Source organism: Pangasianodon hypophthalmus, chromosome 3 (assembly GCF_027358585.1).
Source record: "Pangasianodon hypophthalmus isolate fPanHyp1 chromosome 3, fPanHyp1.pri, whole genome shotgun sequence".
NCBI classification, from domain to species: Eukaryota; Metazoa; Chordata; class Actinopteri; order Siluriformes; family Pangasiidae; genus Pangasianodon; species Pangasianodon hypophthalmus.
The window spans coordinates 27,616,315-27,638,401 of NC_069712.1; the positions used below are offsets into that span (position 1 = coordinate 27,616,315).

The following is a 22,087-nucleotide window of genomic DNA, read 5'->3' on the forward strand; positions in this document are numbered from 1 at the left end:
TCCTATTTTTCATCCAATTATTGCTCATTGTGCCAGAATTTTTGGAGAATCAGTGAACTTTGCTCTCTCCAAGATGGCGGCGCCATTGACGCATCTACTGTTTCCGGTCTAAGCAGCAAGCTGGTCAGACGTCCAATCGGTGAGCTGTTTGTGTATCAACCAGTAGCCAATCCTAGCAAAAGAAGGCGGGATTTGTCGGAAAACGGGCAAGCGTAAAGCGTAAAGCCTACCTTCAGGTTTCCTCGTCTCAGTTTGCAACGCGCATGCGCAACATTTTTCACGCACGCGTACTCCGAGCCATCTGAGGCAGCGTCTCCAAGTGCGGCAGGATCTCTCTCTGCTTTCATGGAAAGCGCTGTCTTTATGGAGGCGTTAGTAATTTTTTTTAAATAATGCCTGTGAAGAAAAAAAATTGGGATCAAGATTTAAGAGTATAAAAAATCAGTGGGTTCTGTTATTAGTTCTTATTCCCAGTACAGTATTAACATTAACACACAAGGTAGTCATGCATGAAGGTGGAAATTTGAAAATTATTATTTTATTGACTTTTTTTTTTTGACTTCTGATAGTAAACCTGGTTTAAATGCAAGAAAAGCCAGTGTCTGTATGCTTTTTATAATATCAGTGAATTAATAGCAGTGTGTGATAAAAGTCCTTATTTCCTTGTCACAGGCCTTTAAAATCTGAATTCACTTCCAATAACTGTATTTCACCAGTTATATAGGGAATGATAGTATCTCAAACGCAAAGACACAATTCTATACAGTTGTTTTTAACTGAATTTTATTACTTTTAAAGATTAGATCAGTTATTTTGTTAAGTACTTGAAGGGTGTGGGTTAAAAAAAAGTAAGTGACAATGCTGATCAAGAAGTAAGTGAATTAAAAGATGAAAAGATGCCACAAGCTACCTGTACAAAAAATAAATGAATGCAAAAAGGATTAAAAAATTAAATGAATGAATACAGTAACAGAAAAAAAGGTAATTCTATATATCTATCTATCTAGAGTTGGGGTCATAAGTTTACATACGCATTGCAGAATCTGCAAAATCTTCTGGGAAGCATGGAAATATCTTTTGTAGCTTCTGAAAGGCAGTGCTAAATGAACAAATAAGATCTTTAAACAAAATAATAATTTACACCAATCATCTTGTTCAAAAGTTTACATCCCCCTGGCTCTTAATGTATCGTGTTGCCTTCTTGAGCATCGATGAATATTTGTACCTTTTGTAATAGTTGTGTACGAGTCCCTCAGTCGTCCTCAGTGTGAAATGATGGATCTCAACATCAATCACTGTTGAAACGGGGTCAAATATGCAGAAGGTGCTGGAAAAGCAAAGAATGTGCAGGACCTGGAGGATTTTTCTGAAGAACAGTGGGCAGTTTAACTGCTCAGGACAAACAAGGGCCTCATGAACAACGATCACAAACCATAAAAACAGTCGTTGATCATCCAGGTAACAACACACAGGATTAAGAATCAAGTGTATGTAAACTTTTGAACTGGTTCATTTGTGTAAATTCAGATATTATTTTGTCTTGTGGACTATATGTAAACATCTGTTATGTGAAATAGCTGATTCAGGGCAGTACTATATAAAAACAAAATGCAATTTTTATGATCCCTCTTATTTATTTTTAAATTATTTATATAACATTTTGTAGATTCTGCTAGGTGTATATAAACCTATGATCCCAACTGTATCTATCTAATCACATACACAATTTTATTTATTTATTTATTTATTTCACCAAGAACAGCTGCTTAATGTCATATATCAATACATACCAGTATAAGCATGATACAACTGTAGCAGTAGTTTAGTTGGTGAAATTATACAAGACTCTTAAGACACAGTTTATAACACTCCAAAAGGCCAGCTGCTTAAGCAAATCAAAAGGGTTATATATATATATATACACATATATATACACAGTACTGTGCTAATGTCTTAGGCAATCTTAGGCACCTTTTTTTTTTTTAGTACAAACTTTGCTATAGATTTGTATTTTATGACTTCTATATTACTGATTTCCAAACATTAGTTTTCCAGCACAAAATTAAATGTTTCAGAAAAATGTTTGTATGTCAGTAAAGACAGCAGCATATTACATAAGACACACTTTTCAGACAAAAAAATATAATGAAGGAGAAGTTCCAGTTCCAGAAGAACTGTGGCTGCTTCTGCAGGAATGCTCAGTAACACTTACAGCTAATTTCTTTAACTGCACAAATTGTACCTGAGACTACTATTTTTTTTAGCGAAGGATCGTCACACCAAATATTGACTTTGTTTCATTTAATACTGTAAAGAGCAGTAAACAGTATTTTTTTAATTTCATTATTTTTGAAGGTATCTTTACTCTACAGCATTTCTTGGCATGTGCCTAAGACTTTTGCACAGTGTATATATATTATAGTACACACAAACACACACACACACACACACACACACACATATATATTTATATATATAAAACAAACATGTTTATATAAGGTGCAACATTTTTGGTCACAAATAAATGATTATGTGTCCCTCCCTGATCAGTCTCTACGGTAAAACGTGTGAAAGTAAAACATGCAGTGCATATTAGGCGATGCTTGCTAGACGCGTACGGAGGAACGTGTGAACACTTGCCTAGCGTAGATGACGAGGCAAATACACAGTACACAAAGCAGAAGAGGCGGTATTATTTTATGACTGTGATTGCATTCCACGCCGCTGCTGCTGTACAATTAATGCTTATTACATTGATTTTGCCATGCTACTGTTCGGTGGAACGAAGCACATAGACTGTTACTATTCATAATCAGGTAAAACATCCTGTCTGTCATATCAAGTTAGAAACATATTTTATCAAGTGCTCTAACAAGTAACAGATGTCTGCAGAACAATCGATAAGCAGGCTGGAAAAATCCAGTATTTTTTCTTAATAGAGGACAGCAAGTTTTTTTGTATGGCTCGAGCTCTTTTACCGCACTTAGGATTATGAGGAATGACACTGATCAAACTCAGTCCATCTAATTCAACTTATTTAAAGTGCCCAAAGACTTTGCTGTCTTTGCAGAATTCAAGGCAACAGTTATAAAATGCTGGACCTCCAAAGGCCAGTAACTGACTACGTCCTTTACTTGGCACATGCTAAGACACCTTAGCTCTTTTTCTGTTTTCACACAACTCTAATTTAAAGCTATTATTGAAAGCATTTAAAAAATAAAAACAAAACAGCAAATTGTCCAACTCTTAGTCATCATTGATGACTTTAAAAAAAAAAAAAAAAAAAAAAAGAAGACATTAGTGCATTTTAACATTAAAACTTAAAGGGCCAAATTTCAGACCTCAAATTAACCCAAATAACAGTCTACCACATTTGTTTCTTCCCAAAAGAAAAAAAAAAAAAAAAACCACACCAATGGCTTTATCTGAACAGAATGTAGACCAATAAAATCAATCAGTCCATGCTTCATTTCAGTTTTCTTCTGCACGTAAGTCAGAAGGTACTGTCCACACTGAAAAATATCTACATTTTAATTCAACAACTGCAGGTGAAATTTTTCAGTTGAATGTATTTGCATTTCTCCTTAATTTGAAAACCTTTCCCAGCACTGTGTGTAACAGTGTTTGTTAGAAAAATGAAGAAACTCTATAAAGGTAACAGTAAAGCCAAGCTCACTAACTAGAACTGAATGGTGGCAACAGGTTCCTATTTCCCCAATCGAATGAATGTCTAATATACAGTATTACCTGAAACTTTCAAGCGAGGAAAATCAAGTCACTGGATGAAACATTACTAATGTGAAATGGAAGGCAAGGGGGCGGAGCTTCAAACGTTACTCATTCCAGGTTTATATTGTGATTGGCTCATCTGCTGTTTTTATTGTGGGGAAAAAGATTCTGTTGGCGTATTTTTGCGTAATAACTTGCAGCAGTGTATGCCGATCTACAGAGGCACACAAAATGTGTAAAGGTTTGCAGATCTATGAATATCCAATATAGTATATGAATGCATTGTTATCATGCTGTAATAAACTTGTCTGGTAAATGTTGCAATGCAAAGCAACCGCAAGTACAGAATCTTTTGAAATAGGCTTGTTTACCAATTTCTGGCTCAAGGCCACTTTTTTCTGAGTGTGCACTTTAAGGCTAACGTGGCCCATAAGCCTCTACTATGTCTCCTTGTCCCATATCAATAGGGAACTTATGGCTGTCATAGCCTGAGAAGCTGTTACCGCTGTTAAAGTCTCCAGAATCTGCCTCATCTGTCACCTCTCCATGGTCTTCCTCTTCTGGTAACATTGCATCAGTATTGAAGTGAGTGGGGACATGAGTGGGAAAGAGAGGATTTTTGTCACAGGTGGGGGTAGAGAAGTCTAAAAGAGCCTGATCGGTGGTCTCCATCAGTGGGGTGTGACCTACAGACATCACTTCGGACAGAGCAGGCTGCTCGGGCACATGAACGACACGATCAGAGTTCACCATTCCCTGTAGGAGACACAGTGGGGTATCAAATTACTTTCTCTTCATCATGTAATTGTGCTGCAGTCCTAATTTAGGCCCATTGCTATAGAAGTCTAAAATAGTTAGACTGTTGGATGCCCCAATATCGTGTATCATCAACAAAACAACATTGTTTTACCCAGAATTCTAGTCTTAGAAATTAGCATTATGATTTGAGCTTATAGAAGGTGTACTTAAAACACTTCTGCTTCAAACACTATTTACAGCACTACTATATTAGATATACGATCAATGTCCACTTTATTAGGAACACCTGTACAATCAGACAGTTATCTAATCAGCCAATCATGTGGCAGCAGCACAGTGCAAAAATGGCATGCAAGAGCTTCAGTTAATGTTCACATCAAACATCAGAATGAAGAAAAAAAAGGAGATCTGTGACTTTAACTGTAGCATGGATGTTGGTGCCAGATGGGCTGGTTTGAGTATTTCAGAAACTGCTGATCTCCTGGAATTTTCACACAAATCACTCTCTAGAGTTTACACAGAATGGTGAAAAATAAAAAAAACATCCTGTGAGTGGAGGTTTTGCATGCTGAGATCAGAGGAGAATGACCAGACTGGTTTGAGCTGACAGAAAGTCTATAGTAACGCAAATAAGCACTTTTTACAACCACGGTGAGCAGAAGATCATCTCAGAACACACAACACATCAAATCTTGAGGTGGATGGGCTACAGCAGCAGACGAGTGCAGCAGAAGAGCACATCAGGTTCCACTCCTGTCAGCCAAGAAGAAAAATCTGAGGCCAGCATGAGCACAGACTCACCCAGACTGGACAGTTGAACACTGGAAAAAAGACCAGGTGATTTTTTTTTTTCCTAATCTTCAACTTGGGTGAGTCTGTGCCTATGATAGCCTCAGATTCCTGTTCTTGGCTATCAGGAATGAAACCCAATGTAGTCTGCTGTTGTAGCCCATCCACTTTAAGGTTCGATGTTTTGTGCAATGCTGAGATGCTTTTGTGCTCATCACACTTGTAAAGAGTGCTAATTTGAGTTACTATATCCTTCCTGGCAGAGCAAACCAATCTGGCCATTTCCCTCCAAACTCTCTTATCAACGAGGCGCTTCCACAGAACTGTCGCTTACTCAATGTTTTATGTTTTTCTCACCATTCTGTGTAGACACTAGAGAAACTAGTTTCTGAAATACTCAAATCGGCCCATCTCGCACCAACAACCATCAGCCATGCCACAATCAAAGTCACAGAGATCACACTTTTTCTTCATTCTGATGTTTGATGTGAACATTAACTGCAGCTCTTGCCCTGTATCTGCATGATTTTATGCGCTGTGCTGCTGCCACATGATTGGCTGATTAGATAACTGCATGAATGTGCAGGTGTACAGCTGTTCCTAATAAAGTGGATGGTGAGTGTATAACAGTTAAACTAATCTTTATAATCCCCCCATTTTCTCCTGTATTTTGTCACCTGCCAACATCAACCAGCCAAGGAGGGTGAGGCTAACACATGCTTCCTCTGAGACATGTGAAGCCAACCAACCACTGCTGCTCATGTTGCATCACAGAGCAGTGTAACACACTCAGAGGAAAGTGATATCTCCCTTTTCCACATACGTGAGCTCACACATGCCTGTAATTGTCTAGTATTGCTGTGACTGTCAGGGGAGAGAGAGAGTATACCATCCCTCCCACCCAAAGAACATGCATTCTGATCCATTCTTCACATGGTTGTAGTTTCAGAGTCATCTCTGTTAACTGTTAACTGGTGCATTACAGTAAAATTAATAAATCAGGATATTTGAATACTCTTTCATATGTTTACTAGACAAAGTTTTACAGTTATATTCACCACATTATGAGAATACATAAATTGACAATGCACAAATATTTTGCATCAGCAAGGTCTAACAAACAGTTAAAAGCCTACCAGGATTTTGGAGATTATTGTGCTTTGAGAGTCAGGCTGAGTCAGTTTCTTAAAAATCAGGGCTCCCAATATTATTAATAACACAAGGCCAACCCCAGAGCATAGCAAAATGGTCAGAAGCATTGTCCAATCTGTAAACAAAACACAAGACAAAAAAACAACAACTTGAAGTCTAATAAAATACAAAAATCTTTAAAATTATGCTGAGACTCTACACAAGCAGGCCTATTCATAGATTACATAGATAGCAAACTTGCAATGCTATTTGGTAAAGAAAATGCAATTGTAACAATAATCGCCAGATACAGCAACACAGTGTAAAATATGAGGATCACTGAATGAACCGGAAAAGAAAGTTTTACTCTCAAAATGAACTGTAGAGGATTTAGTCCTCAACCTGCAGAGGATTTAGTCATCATCATATATTTAATGCAAAGATACAACAACTTAGACCACAGCAAGTTTAAATTTTCCCATCTGATTGGTCAGAAGTTGTTGATTAATTTTGTATAAGAGCACAGCTCCAATATAAACAAATTAGTTTATATTAATGCTCACATTCCAATATGTTATCATTTCTATAGTAAAAAAAATTAGAAGGACTTGCAAACTTTTGGATGTAGATTGCTGTGGTATAAGAGGAATAAAACACTTTGGGACGTGCTGTTATTAGAAAATAAATCCAATGCGCTTGTCCATGTTGGGCTTCGTTCTATCAGTATAGACTGATGAATCTTACCCGTATTATCAGGAGCTACTGGGTCACAGACGTCTCTGGAAATTTCAGTTGGTATGCCATTAACAGATCCTTCGACGCGTACATTCACGCACCTTCCATAAAAATTATCATAAAGTTGGATCTCTTCTGTGCACACCTCTTCATCACAATAACAATCAAAGCTGCTCTTCACCTGTTGGGAAAAATTTTAATAAAAAAAAGATCCTTTACAAATAATGACGCAACCAGTACAATTAAATGAATACTCGGTTGTGGGTTAATATGGTAAATGATGGCTTTAATGTTCAGATGAACATTTTAAGGCTGCACACAAAGGCAGAACAGACACTAAAATGGTCCTCATTTGGTTACATTAAAAATATGCTCTTCAAATCATGTTTAAAGAGCACATTTATCATTCTAATACCACAGAGGGCAGCAGGGGACTCTGAATATCTGTTGATTCACACACACAAGTCTTTCGGGGGGAAAATAGTCCCTGTTTTCCAAAACACACAACGGCAGATCATAGTACATCATAAACACAAAGAAATAGTTGTTGCAAGTAACTACTTTAAACTACTTTTGGTAACAGATGTTCTTTTGGATCTGCTCAACTTTCCAGACCCTTTGCATTTTAAATAAGGCAGATAAATAGTTAGAAGAAGCTCTGAGAGAAACCTCACCACTTTGCAAATTATTCACCTAAGAGCTGACTTTGTTTAACCGTTTTACTGATACATATATGAAGCTGGCTGATTTACATTTTGCATGTTTCCATTTCCTGGATCAGGGGTGTCAGAACTCAAATTCTGCCCGGGCCACAGCAGTATTTTTGAGCTTTTGAAGGGCCATAAACTAATCATTTTTTAATTAACAATATTTCATGTATTAATTCTAACATAATCAGATTGGTCAGAAAGGAAGGAATTATTTTTGTATAACGGCATGATGTTCGTAGAACATGCTCCACATGCGCCACATAATCTAAAGGAAAAGACTTGTCTTGCGGATGTTCCACAACATTTAAACTAACTACAAACTGTTAAAAAAAAAGCACAATGTTTCATTAATAAACATTGCAATCACTGGCAAAGTGATGTGGTGTAAGTGGAATAACACACTTATTCGTGCTTTTGTACGAAAAACGTGCTTTTATATGAAAATAATCCACATTACCCACGCTACCCAAGAATTTAAAAATAACGTAGAATAACATGGTCCATCATGTGTTTTCCCTACGTAACGTTTGTTATATCGAATAAAGTCTTTTTTAAACTATACGTTATGGACATCAGCTAGTCTGGACACTGGGGGAGGGGGAAAATTAACAGTGAGGTAAATGTAATATTTCCAACTATTTGGAAAACTACTTAAAAAAAATAGGTGTACTGGCTTACAAGTAAAAATGAATACAACCCAATTTATCAGCTTTATAGACATTATACTGTATCTGGCTTCAAAATATGGAAAATATACAGCTCGGTGCAAAAGTCTTAGGCACCCTATTTTTTTTAGTACAAACTTTGTTATAGATTTTTATTTTATGACTTCTACATTATTGATTCAGTACAAAAACATTTAAGATTTCCAAACATTAGTTTTCCAGCACAAAATTAAATGTTACAGAAAACGGTTTGTATGTCAGTATAGAAAGCAACATGTTACATAAGAGACACTTTTCAGACAAAAAAATATAATGAAGGCTGCTGGGTTTTGCTGCAAAAATAAGAAGAAAGTGTGACAGTCAAAGTCTCCAGAAGAACTGTGGCTGCTTCTGCAAGATGCTCAGTAACACTTACAGCTCATTTCCTTATAAAACTGCACACATTGTACCTGAGACTACTATTTTTTTTTTTAAAGCGAAAGATCATCACAACAAATATTGACTTTGTTTCATTTATTACTGCTCTTTATAATTTTTTTAAATGTAGAAACATTTAATTTCATTATTTTTGAAGGCATCTTTGCTTTACAGCATTTCTTTGCATGTGCCTAAGACTTTTGCACAGTACTGTACATCGGTAAGAAAGATTTAAGAAGAACTCCGCAATTTTTCTTGTATGCTAAGAATATACGTCTCCTGTCTGTCCTGTCGTTGAGCTCCAGTGGTACAGTGGTAGCACTAACAGAGGAAATGGTAGCTCAGTGGTAGCACTAACAGAGGAAATGGTAGCTCAGTGGTAGGACTAACAGAGGAAATGGTAGCTCAGTGGTTATGACGCTGGACTTCTGGTTGGAAGGTTGCGAGTTCAAATCCCAGCACCAGCAAGCTGTCACTCCTGGGCCCTTGAGCAACGCCCTTAACTGCTCAGTTGTATAAATGGATAAAGGCTCTGTATAAGGGCGTCTGTCAAATGTCATAAAAGTAACATACTCAGATCTCTACATTGGATGACACATTTGGGAATTTGGAGCCAATCAGAGAATCACACTAACTGCTGACAGTTGACACATTTCTGAGTCATTTTAAGTCTGACTTCAACCACAGCAGACAGGTGTTGGTTTTAACCCCCCTATGTGTGATGTGAGACCACTCACTCTGTGTGTGTGGGATGCTACAGTCGCTATGTTGCAGGCCTGTAAGTCATAGTTGCTACAGGATGTTTCACTATTGTTTTTTATTTTATATGCTCGCAAGTGAAATTGAGTTTGACACCTGTTTCAGATAGTTTTAAGAAAAATCTAGGTCTTTAAAAACAGTGTGATCTTACCTCGTTAAACAAGACAATGTATTCAAAAATTTTTTTGAGAGCTTCAACATTATGGACCAAACAGGGATGAGAAAAGGAGAATTCAAGTTTGTGTTGTTGGACGGAAATCTCCAACGCCGGGAAGTCCACCACACCTAGATAAAGACATCCAAGCAATATATTGTCAGGAAAGTAGAGGGGGGGAAAAAAAACCACAATGTGGCTTCAAAAACAGTTTAACCTAACTTGAACTTTAATTAAAATAAATGTGATGCCATTAAGAGAACGACACAGAACAAAACAAAGTGTGAAAACAAGCCTAATCTGATCTACAGCAGTACAAACTGATTTTATATGTACTTTTTTTAAGAAGAAGAAGAAGAAAAGGATAACTCCTCATTTGTGCTTTAGTCGTAGTGTGGAATGGTGTGTTTATAAGAGTCATTGTAAGAGTTATTCGTTGGTTTGATTAGTTTTCACCTACATTCGATGTCAGTGTCAAAATCTTCGCTGTAGCTGAAGCGAGTGCCTTCAGATACAACCTTCTCTTCTGATCCTTCTGGTTGAGCTTCCACTGTTATGTAGTAACCATCAGTATCCTCAGTGTATTCACTGACATCCAGGTAGGTCTGATTGGTGCGTACTAACACCAGTCCACTGCAGATCATCAGACAAGTCAACAATATTACTCATAAGGGGCATTTTTCATAATAAATTTTATCCTAATTAACTGAATGTCAAAAGCAAATGTTTCATTTACTTTATTACATTTGCCTTGTTTATATGTATTGGTCATGATAGATCATTATTATAATTATTATTATTATTAATACTAACAAATAAGTGATATATATAAAATCATAACAACATTTTCTTTTTTTACATTTATATTTGCCATGTAGCTAAAAAGGTTTAACCAAATAAAAAAGCTGCAGTTCTATTTGAGTCATGTTTTAAGTGAAATGCTTTATTTAAAAAAAAAAAACAACATTTTTTAAGCTCAGTGGTTTTTAAAGAAAATAACATTGGGTGCATAGTGATATCCAATTTCAGTATCGGTAATGAAAAAGAGGTATTGCGCCTTTGAAATATAAACATTTATAATATATTATAATATATTAATAATATATTTATTTTATAAATTGCTAATAAATTGTTTATGCAAAATGGATAAAATATTAATTTGAACAAAAAGATCTGCAGTTGGATTAAACTTCTTAAGTTTAACCTGTGGCCAACTGCGGATTTTTTTTGTTCAAATTAATATTTTATCCATTTGATCCATTTTAAGTTCTACATTAGCTTTCAGTTAACTTTCAGTAATTATTTAGTGTGATGTAATCTAATTCAATTCAGTTTTAGGTTTCTTTAACTAACCTACCTTGTATATCTGTGGATATTTATGGTGAATTCAGGCCGTAGATCGGGTTCACTGTAGTTCCAGTATAACATATTTTTAAAATTGTGGCATGTCACACTGAGATTGGTTGGGGCAGGAGCTGTGGAAAGAACAACTGTGAAAAGAGAAAAAAAAAAAAGGACTTAAACATTACTGGCATATAAGTATTGTCAAAAAATTGTACCACAATTAAATATTTGGCTTTTTACAGTGGTTTTTTTTTTTTAGCACCTAACTAAGACGTTTTATGTTAGTTTTTCCATGTAGCTGGATATATGGACGTTTTTGGTACAGTTTGTGAATTAGCAAGACAAGTTGTAGAGATATCATTTGCCAGGTTGTCACATGCAAGAAATGGATTCATTGGTAACAGAGTTTCTCAGTTTCATTCTGTGTCTCAAGAGTATTGTGTTTCAAAAGAAAGACTTTCACTTCTGCATAGAGGCTTTGCATTGTGTGTGCAGCAGTACACAATGCAAAGTTATTAAAACTTCTACCAAGCTGCACCTTTGACAAACTGTTAAAAGAAGGGGGGGGGGATTTTGTGATAATGTGAAATTTTTTTTCACATTAAAAAAAAAATCATTTAATACATTGCTCTATCCATGACTACTTATTTTGTAAAAGACTATCTAAAATCTCCCCCTTAACTGGTCAGCGTCATCCTGAGAAGAATTTAAGAAGTCTGATAAGACCTAGACAGGATGCCTATCCCTACAAACAGGAATTGGATGTTCCCTGCAGCGAGCGACTAATTCAACACAACTTAAACCTTTACACGTTACTGTGGTGTTTCATTTTTGTATTTAGACTGCCACCAAATGAAATTTGTACTTATTCACACTGCATTCAATTAAAAAGTATTTAAAAAAAAAAAAAAAAAAAAAAAAAGAAAAGAAAAAAAAAACATTAAGGAATGTAATTCCTATCCACACCTTTAATCAGGGTGTCTGAAAAATCCATAACTCTAAATACTGTGTATAGACAGTACTGGGAAAGCAGTAAACTTTGGACGCTTTAATGTTTTGGATGGTTTCCATGTTTCTGAGTGGTTGGCATTTCCTGTAGCTGTAAAAGCTTATCATGTAATTCTCACAAGAGACCAATGCACAATTTGAAGTACTCCTAATGCACCTCCAAAAGGCAAGTTATACGGATCCTATATTCCCCATGCACCTTCATTACGTTTATATTGTAAGATTTGTTATTTGTTAAGATAAAGTTTTTGTCTTAAAACAGTTGTCCAATCCCAATAATACTAACATGGCATCAGGAGCATTCCTGAACACTCTTTTCCTATTGCTGGGAATAACTGCATGGATGGGTGAATGAGCATTCATCCATCCATCCATCCATCAAACCTAACTCCCTACCTACAGTTGAGGTCAAAAGTTTACATCCCCCTTTCAGAATCTGCAAAATGTTATTTATTTTACCAAAATAAGAGGGATCATACAAAATGCATGTTACTGTTTATTTAGTGCTGACCTGAGTAAGATATTTCACATAAAAGATGTTTACATATAGTCCACAAGAAAAAATAATAGTTTATAAACTATTTTATAAAAATGACTCCGTTCAGAGGTTTACATCCACTGGATTCTTAATACTGTGTTGTTACCTGAATGATCCACAGCTGTGTTTTTGTTTAGTGATAGTTGCTCATGAGTCCCTTGCTTGTCCTGAACAGTTAAACTGCCTGCTGTTCTTCAGAAAAATCCTTCAGGCCCAACAAATTCTTTGGTTTTCCAGCATTTTTGTGTATTTGAACCCTTTCCAACAATGACTGTATGATTTTGAGATCCATCTTTTCACACTGAGGACAACTGAGGGACTCACATGCAATTATTATAGAAGGTTCAAACGCTCACTGATGCTCCAGAAGGAAAAACAATGCATTAAGAGCCGGGGGGTGAAAACTTTTTGAATTTGAAGATCAGGGTAAACTTAACTTTAACTAAATTTAATTTGTGGGGCCTGAAGGATTTTTCTGAAGAACAGCAGGCAGTTTAACTGTTCAGGACAAACAAGGGACTCATGAGCAACTATCACTAAACAAAAAAACACAGCTGTGGATCATTCAGGTAACAACACAGTATTAAGAATCCAGTGGATGTAAACTTTTGAATGGGGTCATTTTTATAAAATAGTTTATAAACTATTTTATAAACATTTTTCACTATTATTTTCTCTTGTGGACTATATGTAAACATCTTTTATGTGAAATATGCTATTCACGTCAGCACTACACTTTTGACCTCAACTGTACCTAACTGAAATGTGCACGAATTACTTTAATGGTTAATTAACCCAAATATGAAATAAAAACATTATTAAGTGGATTACATTTAACAGTTTATCCAATGCCTGACTTTTTTGTTGCATACCAAGAAATAATCAAACCTCTCAATGTCATCCATCAAAAATCTAAAAACAGATTGGATCAACTAGACCCCAGTTACGACAAATCCATAACAGATCACTAAAAGTTACATTCCTTAGTAAAAACAGATTAAGCTGCTTGCAGCAATTTATTATTTTAGCTCCTAAAGCCTAAATAATAAAGAATAGTAGTTGAAAATGGTACACAAGAAGATGCGTGACCTGATCTTAAAAATGTCTAGAAGCTGTCCAGAGCTTTTGCGAGTGGCAGCCAATTTAATTCTTAAGTACTCTCTGGCCACTGAGCAGGCACTGGCTAAACTTTAGTTAACGCTACAACTGGCATACTCGGAGTATATGCCTAAATGCAAAAACAATCAATTCGATTAGATCATCCAATCAAACATTAGGCCCTCCCATTAGCTTTAATGGCCAGATGCCAGGACAAGATTGTGTACCTCTCAGATTGGAAGTGCCTGCGATCCTGAGCGTATTTACACACAACATATTTATTTCATTTGTAACTTCATCCGTACTATTGGGACAGAGATAATCCACATAAAACAAATACCTAAGATACATTTAAAACAGCTCCCACAAACCAGTACAGGAGGTCTGATATTCTTTTAATATACAAGTTTTAAATGCAACCATCTCAAGCCATATTCGACCACCACAACCGTGTAATGTAATTATGTGATAACAGACGTGGCTTAGGATTATCCAGTGTTGGGGCCTCTATTAAAATATATAAAATATATATATTAAAACCTGATGTAAAACCACCTATTGCGTAACATTAAAGATGAGGAACTAAACAGGAAGTTCGTAGTCATGTGTTAGGAGCTGTTGAAACACCAGTGGAGTTTCAAATTTACTAAATGTATATGGTCAAAATCCTGATATCATCTAGGTAGAAGAGGCATGTAAAGGTTAGGTGTAAACATTTGGTTAACTCAAAACCTTTGAGGTCTCTCGAAAAGATTCTTCTCAGAAAAATGTTTTGTTACTACTCAGATGTCTTCAAAGGGAAGTGGAAAAAGAAGCTGTACATTTCTCGATGCCACACATTTCTTTACCTCGAACAAGAGGAAGTCTTAGAGCACCACAACACTCTCACGATAAAAGGCCTATTTCCATTTTTCAGCAGTTTTTGCTCTTTCCGGATGAACACAGAACCCAGCACGTACACCAGAACTACAGCAACTTACAGCAGATCTAGTGTTCTGAGTTCACACTACTCAAGGCTACCTAGTTAGCTACATAGCCTTGACTAGCTGGCAATGACTTTTCACAACTGTAGAAGTAGGGTTGTTATGACTACACGGAAATATTCATTTCTGTATCTTACCATCCACTCGTTAATTATATTACCTGATCAAACTGCACACTTCCATGATTCTCATCTCTTTTGGGTCTGACTCCCCAAAATTGTAGAATGGATTTTTCCACCCCTCTTTCTGAACCCATAAATCATACTATAGCAACTTCAGTTTCTCCTTACAGGAGCCGTGAGGGCACTGAAAACGCTCTGGCTTTGTAATCTGATACTGCTGTAACCAGGTTACACTGATACCTCTGCTGCTACTGCTAGCACATTCATAACGTAATCATAAATGATGGCTATCAGACACAGACAACAACATGGCACTGCTGACCAGAACTAAACCAAACAAGCAGTTAGATTTTTTTTTGGCATAGCATGCTACCTTTCCTCACAGCCACGCTCTCTTTCGGCTTATAACAATGTGATAAATGCTAAATACAATGTAAGAGATTTTACGGAAGTTTATGGACGTCACTCTCAAAAATGAGAACCTGGCAATTCCCACCCACCAGCCAGCTCTCCCCATGATACAACAGCTACCAACCGGGGAGGGTGAAAGGTAACACATACTTCCTCCAAAAAATGCAAAGGCAGCAAAACACAACTTTCTGAACTGCTGCTCATGCTGCGTAACACACTAGGTGGAACGTGCTATCTGCCCTCTTCCACATACCTGAGCTCATAAATGCCCATAAGGATTTGAATCCTGATGATGGGGCTTGTTTGGTTTTAAAAGGTTGGTTAATACCATGAAATTGTTTAGACCAGGATATCATACCATAAAAATTAGAAAATAGATATTTTGCTATATCGTCTATATCGCAAATGGTACAAAAGCCACTTTTCGGCAGCCGGTTTACGTCACTATGGTCGGAGCTACCAGAGGTGTGCTGTAACAAAAAAAACAACAACAAAAGGCACTCCCCGCAACACTCCGACACAGAACAGGCATCACCCCAATAAAAAAAAGAGAGGTATTTCTGTTTTGGATGTGGTTTGGGTATAACAAATCCGACTCTGACCAGAAAAACAGTTATTTGTAAGGTATGCTGCAGACCAGTCATGAATGCATGCAGTTATTTTGTATATTTTCATCAAATTTATTTAAAAAAATACAAAACAAAAAAAAAAACATAATATATATCATTCCAAGATATGAAATTATCCATATCAGGATATAAGATTTTCACCTAGCCTCCTCCTTCATCAGAGAGGACACCAATACATTGTGGTGATGGCTGCAATTTCCGTTTGCATAGATAAAGGATATTTTTAATTTCTTACAGCTGCTGTTCAGGATTTGAATGAAGTTGAAATCAGATGAGCATGCACGTTTCAGGAAATATTTTGTGTTGCATCGTTTAAAAGCTTGTGTTACAGTCATTTCCTATTTTGAGTTCAGTCCAATTTTTTATAGTTCTTCGTTCTCCTCCATTTTTTTTTTTTTTTTTTACTTCTTCGTGCTATTTGTATAGGCAACCATTTCTGCAAGCACGGTGACATTGTTTTAAAGTATTCACAAAAAGCATTGGTGCAATTTTGAATATTTCAACTTGCTGTATAACAACATGGAAAAAACATTAAGAAAACCATGTTGCTTAACTGACCTTCTCTTTACACAATATAGTGAAAAGCAGTAATGCTTTTTGCACCAACTTGTGGTCTCAAAAAGTACATAAAAAAAAAAGACAAATGTAAATAAAAAACTCTAGGCTATTTAGTTTTTTTCATGGTAAAACAAGTATCATGAACATATTAAGGCTTGGGATTGCTGGCCACAAACTTTCTAAGCATCGCAGCAGTTCAGTGTTACGGTAGCGCTACTCTTAAGAACAAATAACATCCTGGGAAAAAAAAATGTAAAAAAAAAAAACAATCACAGGAAGACAGTGGTTTAACCTACGCTTGCTTACTGTTTCTAACCACAAGCACCTCTGGTGTGTTTTCTTGTAACCCTACAGTTCAGGCTTCACTGCGGTTTATAAGTGTGAAAATAAAACCCCATGTTGTGAAAAAAACAGCATAGCCAACTCTTTTACTTACACTGTATCTGGGTGTTAACAATACACAATATGAGATGTACATTAAACTTAAATTAAATTTAAGCAAACACCAGCAAGGAGTCAATCACACTATCATTTTTGAACATAGAAACATTTATATCTTTTTTTGCTTTCATACACAGTGAAATAATACTGTGGGACTTGAAATCACTCACTCTGACCTACTAAAATACCAAATTCCAGACAAGCACAAAGGGATGTGGTTTAACAAAAAAAAAAAAAAAAAAAAAAAAAGGTTACACCATCATAGAAACACTGCAGCACCACCCACACCATGACATGCTTACAGTGCAGTACTTTTTAATGTATTATCTCTTTGAAACCTTTAGAACCCTGTTACTGAAACTTACTGGGGAAAAAAAAGAAAAAAAAAAGAAAAAAAAAAGAAAAAAAAAAGAAAAAAACTTGATGTTCATGTTGATGTCTGAGTCATTACTGAACCATTTTTCCCAGCACAAACATGCTGGGATGACTGTAGAAAGATTAAACAGGTTTGTACATGCTAAGCGTTAGAAGTTCAGATCTTCAGTACACTGGTCATAGGCCAAGACATCAAATGATCTGTCCATACTCAGATGAGTCTTTCCTATTTCTGTAAAACCCAAAATCACATCTTAAATCCAGGATCTTGTTATGTGAACAGTCCACAACTGAGTAGACACTAAATGATATTACAGAATTGTAAATTTTATAGCACACAGCATCCAACAGGACTAACACACTTATAATCAGTGCTGTCAACTTTGTGACTTTAGTGCTGGATTGGCAAGTTTTTAGTCTCCTGTTAGTTCTTTATTTAAAAAAAAAATAGCCCAGGGAAACATCTAGCAATCTGGTCACCTGCCCATTCCCACCGACCAGCCAGCTCTCCACTATCACATGTCAGCTACCAACCGGAGAGGGTGAAGGCTAACACGTGCTTCCTCTGAGACATATGAAGCCAGCCAACTGCATCTTTTTGGAACTGCTGCTCATGTTGCGTTACAGTGAAGCGTAACACACGAGGAGGAAATCTATCTACCCTTTTCCACATACATGAGCTCACAGACACCAACAATTGGCTATTGTCACTGTGATTGACAGAGAGAGTAGGCCATAGCTCAGTAGTAGAGTAGGCCAACAACCGGTCACCGATCAGCACCGCTGCCAACAACCGGTCACCGATCAGCACCGCTGCCAACAACCGGTCACCGATCAGCACCGCTGCCAACAACCGGTCACCGATCAGCACCGTTGCCAACAAACGGTCACCGATCAGCACCGTTGCCAACAAACGGTCACCGATCAGCACCGTTGCCAACAAACGGTCACCGATCAGCACCGTTGTCAACAACCGGTCACCGATCAGCACCGTTGCCAACAACCGGTCACCGATCAGCACCGTTGCCAACAAACGGTCACCGATCAGCACCGTTGCCAACAACCGGTCACCGATCAGCACCGTTGTCAACAACCGGTCACCGATCAGCACCGTTGCCAACAACCGGTCACCGATCAGCATTGTTTGTTCTTCGTTGGTAATGTTTATATAAAGAAAGCGAGTATATTTCATCCGTAACCATTTCCTTCGTGTCTATTTCCCAACTCCTCACTACCTCTGTTTATTTTTGTTCTTGATACAAATTATAGTATTCTGTAAATGTGTAACTAGTTTGTGGTATGTACATACATAGAGACAGCTTCTTTTTTTAAATAAGAAATACATTATAATGTGTGGTTTTTGATTATTATTAATCAAAATTACAAAATTATAATAATAAGTTATTATTATTGATGCTGATTAAAGTCTATTCAATTCGAAGTGTCTTCAGAAGAGATTTTCTTCCTTCAGAAAACACGTTTCATGCAAACTGACAATTCTCCAAACATCAGCACATGACGTCATCCGACGATTTCCAGCGACTTTGGGAGCGTGTCTCAGTTCCTTTCTCCTGAGAAGAGCAGGGAGCACTGGTCTCCTCACGTCTGAGTAAAGACCGACATTACAGGTTCATGAATATTTATAGCACAGGCTACCTAAAAGGACTAACAAGACTTTACTAGTTATGGCACCTCTAGTCAATGTTATACTGTAGAAGGCCTAAGATCAGGCCTAACGTCCATTTTCACCATTTCACACACCAATACAACATGTGCGCACTCAAAATATGATGTTTCACGCATCACATTCTGCATGTAACATTTCAAATGCCTTGTTTTAAATATTTAATATTTACCTACATATTAATTACAGGAACAACGCAACATTTTGTTAACCTAATATTAACGTCGCCTAAACAATACCCACCGTCGCATGTACAGCTGTTATGTATACACAGCTCTATATCCAATGGATATAAATCTTTTATATTGATTATATTTATATTAAGCTTCTATTTCTTTCTGTCAGCTAGTGAGCCAAAAACTATTTAACAACATAACCAGTAATTCTAGCTAGACTTAGCCTATCGTTATTTTCAGACTGCTAGCGTAAATAGCTTTTTCTACCAATACACTCGCGGTAACTAACAATGCTGTCACTAGTACAACAAACCAAGAGAAAAAATGTTTAAATATGTTACAAATGATGTTTATTAGCACTCAAATTCCTATAGGCTGTTAGCCAGTTAACAAGTACAGCTAACCAGCTAACTAACCAATGTAAACTCGTTTTACAGTAAGCCAGGTTAGCTTTGTTTACTTACCAGAAGAGAAGGCGAGGTTCAGGGCCACATAAACAGGCAGCTGGAAGCTGAATCTCGGCATCTTCAGCATTGTGTTTCAAAGATTTATAACAAAGAAAAATATCAGATATTATCAGGCAATTTCATGAGATGTTCATCCAGTCTTGCAAAACATCCTTCGTCCCATTTGGTGATGGAATACGCTGATGCTAGCAGGCTAACACAATAACAGTTCACAGCGCGTTAAATTTCACTTCTCCACAGCAGCTTCCTTTAACAAATGGCAACCAACTTCTGAATTTCCCCTCAAACTCCACGGACTTCCCGAAGCACGTTAGTTCAATCACAAATGACTTCCTCTATATAGGTCCCCTAAACAGTGTCTAAAACAAAGGCTACTACTCCCTAAGCAGCACACTGCAGCACCACGGAGGCGTTTAGGACAGAGCCGGTTTTTTCCCCCCGCTCTGTTCACACGGTCTGCGGGAGCGGTTTAGTTATTAACTCTTTCACACCTGACCAGGAAAAGTCCTTGTAAAGCAGGTCTAGGATGTGAGAGTTTAGATAAGCGCCTGTAATGAGAATTTAAGAGCGAAACTGAGCACACAACTCCTCAGACCTCAGACTTCAGAGCTACAGACGCAGGCTGGGTGGAGTTGCAGAAAACAGAGGCGTGTCTAAGTTATACATGTTTCTGAACTTGAACACGCACCGTTATCAGCCATAACATAAAAACCACCCTTCTAATATTGTGTAGGTCCCCCTAGTGCCTCACAAGACCTCTGAAGGTGTGCTGTGGTATCTGGCACCAAGTCGTTAGCAGCAGATCCTTTAAATCCTGTAAGTTGCGAGGTGGGGCCTCCATGGCTCGTGCTTGTTTTTCCAGCACATCCCACAGACGCTTGATCGGACTGAGATATGGGGAATTTGGAGACCAAGTCAACACCCTGAGCTCTCTGTCATGTTTCTCAAATCATTCCTGAACAATCCTCAACAATACCGTTGCCATGAAGGGGTGTACTTTGTCTGCAACAATGTTTAGGTAGGTGGTACATTTCAAAGTAACATCCACATGAATTCCAGGACCCAAGGTTTCCCAGCAGAACATTGCCCAGAGCATCACACTGCCTCCGCTGGCTTGCCTTCTTCCCATAGTGCATCCTGGTGCCATCTCTTCCCCAGGTAAGCAACGCACATGCACCTTGCCATCCACATGATGTAAAAGAAAACATTATGCATCAGATGAGGCCACCTTCTTCTATTGCTCCATTGTCCATTTCTGATGCTCACGTGTCCATTGTAGGTGCTTTCGGCAGTAGACGGGTCAGCATGGGCACTCTGACTGGTCCATACTAGGCAGCCCCATACACAGCAAGCTGTGAGCACTGTGTGTTCTGACATCTTTCTATCATAGCCAGCATTAACTTTTTCAGCAATTTGTGCTACAGTAGCTCTTCTGTGGGATTGGACCAGACAGCTAGCCTTCGCTCCCCACGTGCATCAATGAACCTTAAGCGCCCATGACCCTGTCGCCAGTTCACCGGTTGTCCTTCCCTGGACCACTTTTGGTAGGTACTAACCACTGCTTACCTTACACTTACACTTGCCCATTGATCCTCACACTTGCTCATTTTTCCTGCTTCCAACACATCAACTTTGAGAACTGACCGTTCACTTGCTGCCTAATATATCCCACCCCTTGACAGGTGCCATTGTTAGGAGATAATCAATGTTATTCACTTCACCTGTCAGTGGTATTAATGTTATGGCCGATCGGTGTAAGCCTATTTTTCTTGCCTGCTGGAGCAAGCAGCAGTACATCCAGTACTTACATCCAGTGCCATTGTCTGACATTTCGATGTAAACACAACGTCATGTTTTGTTCTCTTAAATCAGAAACATTGCTTATCTCTAGGAGCATAATTTTATAGATAAAATTCTGAACAACACTTAAAGTGAGCTATAACAGATGAGTGCTTGGTCAGCTTATCCTTCAAACCTGCATTAAATTAACAAAAACAATGGCATTATTTTATTAAATCAAGAAATTAAAATAGCAAAATAAAAGCACAATAAAATCGCTTATATCCTGTGCACACAATACAATTCCACATCCTCTACTTAGTATCTCGTGGTTTCATTAAATTGTGCAAAGAATTATCTGTCAGCCTGTGACATTAAAAAAAAAAAAAAAAAAAAAAACCCCACAATATAATAGATCAAGTGCTATTTTACATGCTTCCAAATAACAAGGCTGGAAGCCATAAACGAAATTTGCAGTGACATCAAAGATGAAAAGCTATTTCCTTTTTCATTTCAGATTTTTTTTTTTCAGGCTAAAAAGCAAGTGTTTGTGTTTAAAGGTGGTGGTCTAGACACTTCTGACATCTACTTAAGAAAAATGGATCAGCAGGTAGAGCTGCTGCCTT

The 22,087-nt window shown here is 37.4% G+C and overlaps 2 protein-coding genes across 2 annotated transcripts in view; one reads left to right on the plus strand and one right to left on the minus strand.

The window, feature by feature from the left end:
• On the minus strand, positions 1–20,252 carry ifngr1l (interferon gamma receptor 1-like). Its single transcript, XM_026939395.3, has 7 exons — positions 19,680–20,252; positions 11,206–11,338; positions 10,309–10,481; positions 9,846–9,979; positions 7,153–7,324; positions 6,414–6,544; positions 1–4,485 (listed from the first exon to the last, which is right to left on the minus strand). The coding sequence occupies exons 1-7, from the start codon at positions 19,747–19,749 to the stop codon at positions 4,147–4,149; spliced, it is 1,152 nt and encodes a 383-aa protein (XP_026795196.2). The 5' UTR covers positions 19,750–20,252; the 3' UTR covers positions 1–4,146.
• Positions 18,821–22,087, plus strand: part of si:ch73-52p7.1 (uncharacterized protein LOC100321084 homolog) — a 12,526-nt gene continuing 9,259 nt past the window's right edge. The window contains exon 1 of the mRNA XM_026939201.3: positions 18,821–18,983. The gene's annotated coding sequence lies outside the window, so the exon portion shown is untranslated. The remainder of the gene's footprint in view (positions 18,984–22,087) is intronic.

What these genes read in the sequence shown, in the direction of transcription:
- ifngr1l (XM_026939395.3), bottom strand. Translation starts at nt 19,749, where the DNA reads ATGCTGAAGATGCCGAGATTCAGCTTCCAGCTGCCTGTTTATGTGGCC. An exon ending in AGTAGCTCCTGATAATACGG is followed by an intron (nt 6,545 to 7,152) that starts GTAAGATTCATC and finishes TTTTGTTTACAG; the next exon opens with ATTGGACAATGCTTCTGACC. An exon ending in CAATAATCTCCAAAATCCTG is followed by an intron (nt 4,486 to 6,413) that starts GTAGGCTTTTAA and finishes TGTCTCCTACAG; the next exon opens with GGAATGGTGAACTCTGATCG.